The 12,208-nt window shown below is 41.3% G+C and overlaps 1 protein-coding gene across 14 annotated transcripts in view; it reads right to left on the reverse strand.

Annotated features, from left to right (window-relative positions):
* Window positions 1–12,208, reverse strand: part of BNC2 (basonuclin zinc finger protein 2) — a 411,375-nt gene that overhangs the window by 107,117 nt on the left and 292,050 nt on the right. For all 14 annotated transcript variants that reach the window (XM_058565847.1, XM_058565843.1, XM_058565844.1 and 11 more), the window contains one exon: window positions 11,264–11,499. In XM_058565847.1, the coding sequence (XP_058421830.1) occupies window positions 11,264–11,499 (236 nt within the window). The remainder of the gene's footprint in view (window positions 1–11,263; window positions 11,500–12,208) is intronic.

Below are 12,208 nucleotides of genomic sequence, written 5' to 3' on the forward strand. Positions count from 1 at the left end.
TCCGAATGTCTTGTACTGCTCTCAGTTAATCTCCATCGATGTGTGGCTGAATGAATAAAACACTGACCTTTCCACCTAAGAGACCACAATTTGAATCCAACGTAAAGTCAGCGGAGGATCAATGGACAGAGGCACTCATATTTTAAAGCAATAAAGCACTGCAAAAAAGGGAAAGGGGAAAAAAAAAGGTTTTTTTACCGTGGTTTTGGCCACAGATTCAACCCGGTTTCCCTGGCTCAGCTATTATGAATTGGATCTCTGATTCAGAATTGAAAAGCTCCCAGCACTGCCCCTATGGATCTTAAAATCTGGCACAAGCCCATGGCTACTGCAAGGCAGACATTCCCTCACATGTCAATACATGGAAAAGCCATCCCTGCCGGTGATGGAATGATGGCTGACTCAATGGAATATACTCAGCATGAACTCTAATTCTGGCAGAGATGACAGGACACAGAGACAAGTAGCTCTTAATTACTCTTTCAAGGGGGATTTAAGTGTACTTTGTTGTTGTTAATTTAAAATTGCTAAACATGTGTGCATCCTTTAAAAAGGAGCAAATGAATGAACCCATTTAAGTTTCATCCTAAATTGGCTACCTAATTTTGTGTCTTATCAACACACCATAAAATAAGCAGGCTTAATATTAACAGGTACTCTAGAGACAAAAACCTATGGGATAGACACTCTATTGTTTAAATGTCAACTTCTCTGAAGCTTGGCCTAACCTGACCATAAGCCAATATTTTCAGTAATCTGTGTTCCAAACATTCTCCTATTTATTCCACTAAGGAATGTGAAAAAAAAGTCTGTTGTCCACAGTATTCCTTCAGAATTGCATCCCAGTGAGGATGCAGTGTGCACCAGAGTATTCAAATTACCACATTTACTCAACTACTATTTTTAAAACCAAAAGAGAAAAAAAATCCACAGCAGGAAAAGTATATTAAAATAAAAATAGAAAATACAGTAACCACATTACTCATACTAACTAGAAAGCTGCCTCTGACACTATTATTATGGCTTTGTTAAAGAGAGAAAATTACATAAGAACAAGGAAACCAGGTTAAAGCATTTCCTCAGAGAGGGCCTTCCGTTCTCAAAGTCTCTGAAAAATGCTTTTCTGGATGCTGTAGGTGAGAAATACACAGTAAATTGAAGATGAGCTCTGGACGGAAAAATGCATACCAACCAATATTTCATTCTCTTATGTATTATAGTCTATTGTAGCCATGCAAGACATCCCATCGTTGAAACACAATACTACCACTGTTCAATCTACTCTCCAAGTCCCCCATCCCAAGTCCACCTTGATTGTGAAAGAAAGAGAGAGAGAGAGAGGGAAGGAAAGAGAGAGAGGACACAACAGGTCACTTGTTGGTTTTCATTTGCCATCAACAAACGAAAACACTTCCTAGAAAACAGGACCTCAATGCTGGGTTTCAAAAATAATTGTTCATGAGTCACTAGCCAGTGATCTGCCTTTTTAAGTTTGAGGATTATTAGCAACAAATGCCAGGTCCAGGAACCAAGAGAATCACTAGTCACTAGTGATTAGAAAGGGATGGCGATGCAAACATCAGGTGAATCAAGAAGAGCTTCTGATGAACAGGCCCAAGCCTGGCCTAACCACACCCACCAACACCACAGCTCAATGCTGCTCACCCAACTGAAATGCAGCTCTCCCCCATAAACTTGTTCACACCTCTTCCCAACATAGCATTCTTCCTGTACAGAAAAATGTTTGTTCCATCCTTTCTACTATGTAACAGTATCTCTCTTCTTCCTTAAGAATCTCCTCTTTCAACAGGTCTTCCTAGAGTAATTCAATTTGGCAGTGGTCACTTTAATTCTACTAGCAAATGTATTGGCCTGCATTCTATTTTCCAGTTGCTGCTGGCGTTACTCATATGGCTAGCCTACATGAATCAAATAAGTGTATCTTTATTTACGTTTGTCCCATCTGTATGGATTTAGCAAAAGCTTCCAGAAACTCATGCAGATCCTCATCTCACTTTCTACTTTTCACAGCCCTTCATGATTTCACGTACAAGTATCGGAAATGTAGGTTACTCAAAAGAAACAGATGGTAGCCTACGGCTGAGTCTTGAGAGCCTTCCCATGATTCTCAGCTATAGTCATATTAGAGTTCAGTTCTCAGACAAGCCCCTCTCATACTCCACCTGCTCCTTCTGTCAAAATGGGAGAAATATTAGAAAAGGACACAGTAGCTCAAATAAAATATATGGACAAGTAGAAGATTCACAAAGCTTCTGTTGCTCTAGAAACTTAAGGGTTGTAGGGGGTCAAGGATTGGGAAATCACTCTACTTAAGGAATTAGCATTTACTGAGCTCCACTATGAATTTAACAAATTACTTCCCTTTATCCTCGAAACTCCATTAAGAAGGTATCATCAGGAAAATGAGGCTCATAGAAATTATGTACCTTCTGCAAGGCTAGAGAGCTAATTGGTGGTAGAATTGAGGCCTAAACCCAAAGCTCGGGAGCTTTACACTTTAAATTCAACAAGGAGCATATAAGAGGATTGCTCTGGAGATCGTATGGTTTAATCAGTGCCATCACAGAAAATATCTATTTCAAGTAAATCTGAACTGGGTCTTATCAAATGGTGAATGGCCAGAGAGCGGTGGGCTCATTTCTGCTCCTCCTGGGGAATACAAAACCCTCTCTCCATGTCCCACAGACACAAATCCTATTCCAGCAGTCACTGCATTCCATCCTGGAATGTAGTGAGCTATCTATCTCTACTTTGCAAGAGTAAAGGGAGGAACATTTTTATTTTAACTCTGAGCACAAAACATCAAGCTACGTCCTTGGATATAAGGTGTTTATTTTCACTGCTGTTTAAATAGTTAGAGCCTTTGGCAACAAATTCAAAATCCCTGTATTTCACTTCCAGCTTTGACCCTGCCTGAGGCCTTCAGCCACGATAACTTTAAAACCAGGGATAATAGTCTCTGAAACTATCTCTCTAATAGGGAAGTTAGGAGGATTGCTAGGATAATGTCTATAGAGTGGTCCAAGCATTCTGGAAAACAGACACTACAAATACAGTACACTGCCCTAAACCTTTTTGTATATCCCTGCCAAAGACGGGGATCTTGACTATTCACACCTGTGATCCTTCCTTCTCTTCTGAAAAAGATTCACATGTTGCTGACATGATGCAAACACACCTTACATCCTGGTGGTGATAATCCAATCTTTAGTCGGAGCCAAACAATACCTCTTCTATGTCAATGCTATGGGTCATCTGTACATTCATATAGGTTTTTTTTTTTTTTTTTTTGGTGAGGAAGATCAGTCCTGAGCTAACATCCATGCTAATCCTCCGTTTTTTGCTGAGGAAGACTGGCTCTGAGCTAACATCTGTTGCCAATCCTCCTCCTTTTTCTCCCCAAAGCCCCAGTAGACAGTTGTATGTCATAGTTGCACGTCCTTCCAGTTGCTGTATGTGGGACGTGGCCTCAGCATGGCCGGAGAAGCGGTGCGTCAGTGCGCGCCCGGGATCCGAACCTGGGCCGCCAGCAGCGGAGCACACGCACCCAACCGCCAAGCCATGGGGCCAGCCCCTACATTCATATAGTTTTGATCATACAACTCGCTTGATTTGTTTATAGTTGCTTCGTCCATTAGAGTGAGGGCTTCCTGAGAGATTGTCTCTTGTGTACTCAGCACATAGTAATTAATCAATAAAATTTGCTATTTGAAGGACTACCTAAATGAATTCATACCTAGATCCATTCGTCTTTCTGCTCCAGAAATATCCTAAAAATCTGTGAGGTCAGATAATACCCATAAAAAAGTTTGCCTATTTTAAATTAGTTTTACCTTATGCAACGGGGTGAAAGCCCAGATACTCTAATGCTTTTAATAAATTTATCAAGTATTCATTCATTCTGTGCCAGGTGCTTGGACAGGCATTGAAAGGGTTGATGAAATAGAAATGCAAGGGTAACAAAACGATAGTCATATATGGAATAAGTCATTACTTAAAAAAAAGAACACACGCTACTCACATTTTCACAAGGTGGTAATGGTTAATATTAATAAGAGTGCTGCAGGCTGGTTACTGCACTAAGTACTTTATAAATACTGTCTCATTTAACCTTTACAGATGAAGAAACTGAGGTTCAAATATGTTAAATGACCTATCTTAGGTAACAGAACTATCAAAAGGTGAAACCAAGATTCATACCCAAGTCTGTCCCACTCCAAAATCTTTGTCACTACGGTCTCCTGCCTCTTATTTGTAATGAGGTCTGTACTATGTACACATGTACACACACACAGGTACGTACATGTATGTGCATAGGTATGTATGTATTATTTATTTACATTTGAATAGTAGCTACCCTTTTGCCTGACTGGTTGGGAAGGCACTCTGTTATAAGAGACAAAGTAAAATATAAAAAAATTTCAGGATTTAAGGCTGTTTTATACACAAAGATCTAAAATGGCCAGATTGGCAATAGTCTATAATAATCTATATCATCATCTTTTTCATCATCTTGTTAACAGTTAACATTTATTGGATACTTAGCAAGTGGCACTACTAAATGCTTTATGTGCATCATTTTATTTTATCTTCACAATAAGCTCATGAGGTACTGTTGGTATGTCTGCTTTACAGGTGAAGGAACTGAGATCTAGGTAGATAAAGACGTGGGTCTATTTTCACACATCTAATGAGAACTGGAGCCAGGATTCAAATCCATGAACCTGCCTTAACCACCCTAATCTGCTGCCCTCAGCTTTCCTGGTCCAAATGTATATAAAGAAGACAGAATTGTGGCTATTCCACCACATCTGGGTGGGCCACTGACCTGTGCTCATCCTCCACGGTCCAGAGGAACAGCTGCGAGTAGCTGCTCGGCCTGGGACTACATGTGCTAGCTCCCCTCAGGCAGATGGCCCCATTTAGATGTAGGCTCTGATCAATGACATGTGGCAAGAAGTGACCCAGTCTACTTAACGGGCCTCGTCCATGAAAGCCTCCCACACATAACCTCCGCTCTCTCTCTCAGGGCTGCCACCTGGATGAGGAAGCTAAGGCCCCCGGAGAATGGCAGAGCCATAAAATGGCAGAGGCCCTAAATGATCTCTCCTCACATCACCCCTGGGAGGAGAGCGCTCAACAACCAGGAATGCAGAGTGGTCTTGCTGCCGCGGAGAAACAAACTCCTACTGTGTTAGGCCACGAGTATCTCAGGGTTTATTTACTAAAACAACTAGCATTTACCCTATGGATATTAACTAAAGCCGAAAATGTATTTCCTATCTTTTTTCAAGCTTTTGATATCTGCAGGGAAACATGTTTGGCACCTGATATTTCCTTGCTGTAACTGGTCAGAGTTAACTTAAGGCATAGATATATGTGAAAAATACCAACTTGAGTAGGAGTTTATAAGATACTTCAACTACAGTATTTCACCGTTTTGCCATTCCAAAGCCAGAGAGGTACAAGGGGTTATCTCAATTTTAAAGATGAAGAAACTATGGCCGAGAATGGCAAATTTTTCCACACTTGCATGAGTAATCAGTGGTGGTACTAGGACTCGAGCCCAATCTTCTTCCTCGATATCCAGTGCCCACTTTACCATCCAATTTGATATACTTTTATAGACCCAGAAAAGAGCTATTTCATCTCTGCACAGCCCCTGCCCATGACATAGTTGAAATTTTATTAATGAGGTACAAAACCTTTGTTTGTTTACACTCAATTACAAAAGGCCTGTATCCCTGGAAAGGTAAGTCAAAGGCCAGAATTTACAATGAAGCGTTACTGATTAACATCAGATCTAGAGAAAACATTTGGGTCATGGAAATGAGAGGGGAAAGGTAACCTGAAACAAGGTGGACTATCACGAAATAGCAAGAAAAGGAACACAAAAGAGGCGCCAATTTCACCTAATTTTGTCTAAGGTCATGCGGGTATGATCTGCCACTGAATACAAGAGAGATCTTAACCTGGTCAGTTCAGGATTCTCAGGCCTTCTCTGTTCCCCAGACCACCCCACTCTGATGCTATAAGACTCTCACGTATCACCTTCTGGAAAGACAGCTTGGTAGTCTTAAAAAGAAAACAAAAACAAAAAACATCCAAACAGTGCCCATAGAATCAGAGACCTGAGTACGAATCAGATTTCAAAATTTCCTCCCTCCAATATTTAGTAAGCATTATTATGTGCCAGGCTGGGTGCAGGGTGCTGGGTTACGGTGATGAACAAGAGATAAGTGGTTCTTATCCTCAGGAAGCTTATAGTGCATCAACTGTGCCAATTAACAGCTTCTGTGATCATGGGAAAGTCACTTAACCACCCTGAGTTTCAACTACTCCTAATGTTAATTCATTGGCAATAACTACCAAAGGATGGTATGAGAGGATGCAAAGAGCTAACGTATGTGAACTTGCTCCACAAAGGGCTGTTTAAATACAAGTGTTTGCTTAATATTGACGTTTTCTACCGCATGGATACCACAAAACACTTATTTTACACAGACCACCAGCTAGGGGGTGTGGGAGCCTTTGCGTTTCTTCTTATTGCCCTCAAAAGCCCAGATGCTGTTACAGCATTTAGTCCCTAGGAAGCCTGAAGAAAGACTCAAGACCCCTTGGACCAACTGAAGTTATTGGATATTCCATGAGTTCCATGGCAAACATCTTCAGCAGGTTTCTTTACCCATTCGTTTAACAAATATTATTGGGTACCCTGCCTTTATGGCTTTCCTTAGGGAGGAAGCCAACAAAAAACATTTTAACAGTTGAGTTAATTAATTGATTGATTTTAAATTGGACTGAGGCTTGAGGGAAACAGAGTCCTGAGATCCAGCCACACGAGAAGAGACCTATACTGGTTAAGCTGGACAGAAAATGTCTCCGTGAAAAAGTGGGACTTTGGCTGACACCTAAAGGACAGGAAACTGCCCATGCAGGGAGAGGAGTAGGAGAGTCCAGGCAGAAGACTCCGTACATCCTGTCGCCCCCAAGTAAAGAAGAGTTGAGCGTGTTCAGGAATTGAAGACTCCTGATGAGCCTGACAGGAAATGGCTATGAATTGGGAAAGGCTGGTAGAAGCTACGTACCTACTCTCACAGACCACTTACTCCAGAACTTCTCAGAGCCTTTACTACGCTAATGTGCATCTTGAGGCTCTAAGGGAAAGATCCAGAGTGAAGTTCCTCCCAAATCTAAAGTTGGACCTCTGGAAGACTAATGCCCCCAGAATACTCTGGGAAATGTTCTTCTGAAGTGTTGGTTGTTCTATTAGTTCTGATTGTTTCAAGACACAGGTGATTTGAAATGTGCGTCACTGCTCATGCTCTCACAAGGCTGCTGACACCTCAGCTAATTATTCAGAGTGTCTGATATGGTTCTCTGAATTCTGGCAGGACTCATTTGCAAAGGAGGAGATTTCCACAGACGGGCTGGTGGATGAGCCCAGGCAAGTCAGTTAGACGTTCAAACTGAAAACAGACTGTGTGAAAACTTGATTTTTAAATGATTTAATTCAACAATGATAACTACCTATAGTCTCACATGCTAGGTCGAAGACAGGGAAAATGGGGAAAGAACAGGACATTGCTTTTATTCATTGCCAATAAATGTACTACGAGATATAGACTTGAAATAAAAATTACACTTCAGCAGCAGAAAAAACATCTTATATTCCTTTATATTTAGATTTTAGCATCTAATTGCATATTTCCTTTTTCTGCTGTTTTGTGGAAAAATGCATAAAATTTACCTTACTTCTTCTGTACTCTCTGAATGAACACTTTAATTGGTACACAAGAGAATACTGGGTTCTTTACCTTTAAGATATTACCTGGATTCTTAAATCTTTGTAGTCCAAATTATACTGTACATTTTATACCCAGCTGGCTAGCTTACGGATTACACAGATAATCACCTAAGTGAAAAGTAATTTTTATCAAAACAGTACAGGGTTCTTGAAAGACATTGCTAGTCTTTTAAATGACTCTGTGGCATCACTACCATCTCTCTTGTTCTTTTAATAACCTTTTCATACATGCTTGCAAAGGATAGTTTTAAATGGTCTGCTCCCCTTTTCCCCACATCCAAGAATTCAAAATCAGATCAGACATCTGCTGTTCTTCCACATTCAAAACTATCTCTGAAACCAAGAATAGCTGTGTATACATAAGGGATGTAGGTTTGGGCCCGTAGAGAGTTAAATTAATATCCTGGCTTCACCAGTTCAACTTACCGTACATCTTCATTTGCCCAGTAACACAACCTATAGCCAACTGCTAACCAAGTCAATACGCGGTAAGACTAACAGCCACCCTAACTTGCCTTGATAATTATTCTCCTTTAACTGACATAATATTCAATATACTGCTGTTGAGAGCAATAATGGTAAAATTGATGCCTTGAGGGCTACAAGACAATTGAGTTTTACCCAGATAAAATGACTTGTACACTAATAGTGCATTATAGGGTTCCACAACCTTTGAACGCACATTTTATAGTCTACTTGTACAAAAATTTTATATATAATTATATACAAAGTCAATGGTGCACACCTTATCATTACTACATATAATTTTTAGAATTTTGGCCAATAATCAAATCACATTGCTTTAGAGGAAAAAGGTTTACTTCTATGGTCTAAGCTCTTGTTTTGGGGGTATGTTTTTTTTTAATCAAAATGAGCATTTTCTCACTACATAACTGCTAAGTTTTGTGTCCTTCAACCTCTTGTTTTTTTCCTAAACCAAGAACTGTTTTCACAAGAAACAAGTGGATGAGAAATGCTGAATGATAAAAAGCATCATTTAAGTAAAATCTATATTACATCAATTCTATCAATAAAACAAGACAGAAACTAAACCTAGTCTTCCTCTAATGTAAAAATCATCTATGATTTTCTCAAAATGCCAGTTCTAGACACTGAATGGAGAAACAGATTATATTAAATTTGAGACTGTCAAAACCTATATTAAATTAATGAAAATTAATTATAACTTAAGTATCACAATAAAGGACAGCATTCTTTATATGCAGTATTTCACCCCCAAAAAAGAGACTCTTTAAATGTTAGTTTGTGGTTTTGCTGAAATTTCCTCTCATACTTAAATTCTCTTGCAATTTTGTATCTTTAAATCCTAAGCCCTCATACAAAAAGAAATATGGAGTACACCTTCTATGCTTGCCTTAGAGATATCTTGAAACATTGGGGAAAAATTAACACCTAAATAATAATTTCAAGTAAGACAAAGAACAGGCACTGGTCAAGACAGAACATGAAGACCACACCACAGAACAACTAGCAGATTCCATATTTACTGCCATCAAAATGCCACAGAGAACTGGGTTATTGAGATGGCAAACAATCACAGGCATGCACATTACCTATTTGTTTGGACAGAAAGAGACCATTCATATACTCCAGATATCTTAGGCAAAAATATACACGTGGAAGTGAAATACAGCATTGACGATAGAACGAACCATCACAGCAGAGGCAGTGAAGATGGTACCAGATGGGGCACAATACTTCAGGTTTTGAATAAAGGAAAGAGTGCTTAGCCAAGCTAACAGTTCCATTCAAAAATCTGCAGGAGGTTTGTTCCTTCCTATGGGGTAAAATCCACCCAAAAGAACATTAATAATCTTGTCGTGGAAACGACTGCAGAGAGATGTGGCACTGATGCATCTCCAGGCCACTATTACCAGGGACTGTGAAAGTGGTATTCCACGTTTTATTTTTCCTGGCCCCTTTCACCTGGACCTTGTACCCCAACACGTCCCCTGACCACCCAGGACTCAACTGTCCACTCACCCCACTGAAACATCCCCATCCTGAGGCAAATGAGATAATGCTTGTGAAAGTCTTCTATAAACTGAAAACGTAATATATAATTATTACTCTTATCATCAACATCTCATCTTCTGAGGGCCAAATTTCTGTGCCTTCCAAGTTGACATCCCAACTGAACCAAGAAACAATTCTATGCTAACTAAAGCAGTCACAGGAGCAGACAGGTTATTCCACCTCCCCTCTTTCTCTACGTCCACTCATCGTTCCTCCTCTGCTCTCCTGCCCTGCCTAATAGCTGGAGGTACCACACAGGAGAATGACAGGAATGTGTGTGTTTTTATGCCAGGTTAAAATGAGGGGGAGACTGGAGGCACCCCTACTCATCACATACCAAGCTGGCAGCCAAGGCCTCACACACAACACAGGGTGGCTCGGGGCATAAATAAGGCTGGCAGAGCCAAAAACAACTTTTTTTGAAGGGGTCATTTCTCCTGGTATTATCCCCATAGGAAATTTCAAAACTCACTTCAGAGTCTACCTTCTCAAACTGTGATCTCCTCTGGCAGGAGGGAGGACTTCTTCATCATCCAGTGTGGTCTTTGGATCCTGGGGTGTCCCAACATGCTGTTTTCAACATTTACCCTTCAAGGGTCGTAGGAAGACAGATGGCCATAAAAACATTTCAGAGGCAAAGTACACAATGCAAAACGACTCATGACATACTGCAAAAAATGACGGAAAAAGGCAGGGATGTCGGGTAGGGGAGAGTGGAGGATGCGGGCCTCCCGGAAAAGTCTTAAGACCCTTACCAGATCGGAAGTGACACTGACACAAAGAAGGGGCTCAAGGCTGGAAGAACAGGTGCTGTGAAGGCCAATTCTATACCCATGTCTGCAGGATTTGGAATGTGTGGGTTGAGCGGTCATGAAAGCAGGGGGTTTACAGAGGTTACAGCTCTTCCTTTGACTGGGATGAGGAGGCAATAAATAGGTTACACAGACAACCAAGGAAATACCAAACCTACAGATTAAGTGTGAGAACAAGCCCAACTAAACCCAGATGAAGTGAAATCTGAGATTTTCACACACCCATCACCCACCTCAAAGAGCCCTCCCTTTTCGTAGGGCTTCAATAAGACTTGTTGGAGAAGCCAGACAGCTCATGTTGTAGGGAGAGAGAGCTGAATTAAAAAAGATGCAAACAACACAATACTAGGCAATAGGCTGCTTGTTCTGTCTAATATATACCACTGAGGCCCAATACCAGCCTGTTGGGATGTCACTCCTTCTTTCCAATTCCCTGACAAGCCTGCCAAAAGGACCTTTTTAACCAGAAGAGGGTGTGCGTGCCTGGGCCTGTGAGGGGCAGGAAGGAGACCAGGTTTGCCAAGGGCTCTCACCCAACCCCTCCCAGAGCTGGCGCCAGACACCAGCTTCAACGCCCTCCCCCTACCTGAAGGATGTACCCCCGGACGTAGTCCCGCAGAGTCCAGCCCAGGCCGTGCAGGATGTGCAGCACCTCCTCTTGCTTCAGGACACTGAAGAGACGGTCCAGCAGGATCTTTAGCCGCACGGGCACCGCCTGTGTCCCATACAGCATCAGGCTGCTGATGTCGAACACCACATTGGACTGCACGATCTCCACCTGGGTGGGGTGGTACAGGTGCTGCGTGCTGAGCTTATCCAAGGCTGTGGCGGTCCCCCCGAAGTTCCAGAGATCAGTGGAAATAGAGAAAGGGGGAGGACAGAGAAAGTAGAAACAAGTTACTGGAAGTTATCTGAGCTCCATTTCTACAGATGGATGATAACCGCAGATGTTTAAGCAAGATTTCGCAATGTAAATAGTTCTCTTCCCACCTCCTGCTGTTTTGCCTTTTTTTTTTTTTTTTGATTCGGTGTGTTTATAAACTGCAGATGACAGCAAACACAAAACACATCCAACTTGCAGAAAGAGAGCCACTGAGGGTATTTCTAAATGACTGTGGCTGGCTCTAAAAACCTGACTAATTAATTTGCTAATTGGACTACGGCTCAGCCCAACTCAACTATGGCTCAACCCAAGTTACCATGGTGCCCTCCTCCCTCAACCAAAGAACAAACAATTCCCAGCTCATGCCATAAAAGCAGGCTCAACCAATACCAATTTTGAATAAGATTCACCCCTTATAACACCTGAATGGTTTAAAGAGGAAGAGGAGCGTGTTCTTTAGACCACAGGGGTAAAAGGGCTAATTTAGAGGGAATAAAGAAAGCTGACATCCATGTGGAGGGCTAGTAATTTAAGTCAAGTTAAATTAGCCAAGGGTGATTATCCCAAGATCCAGTTCTCCAAATTTTCCATCTGCTGTACATGTGTTAGATAGTTTAGTGTTGACTGGCATGTTCTCTAAAAGTTATC

This window comes from Diceros bicornis, chromosome 22 (assembly GCF_020826845.1).
Source record: "Diceros bicornis minor isolate mBicDic1 chromosome 22, mDicBic1.mat.cur, whole genome shotgun sequence".
In the NCBI taxonomy this organism is placed as follows: Eukaryota; Metazoa; Chordata; class Mammalia; order Perissodactyla; family Rhinocerotidae; genus Diceros; species Diceros bicornis.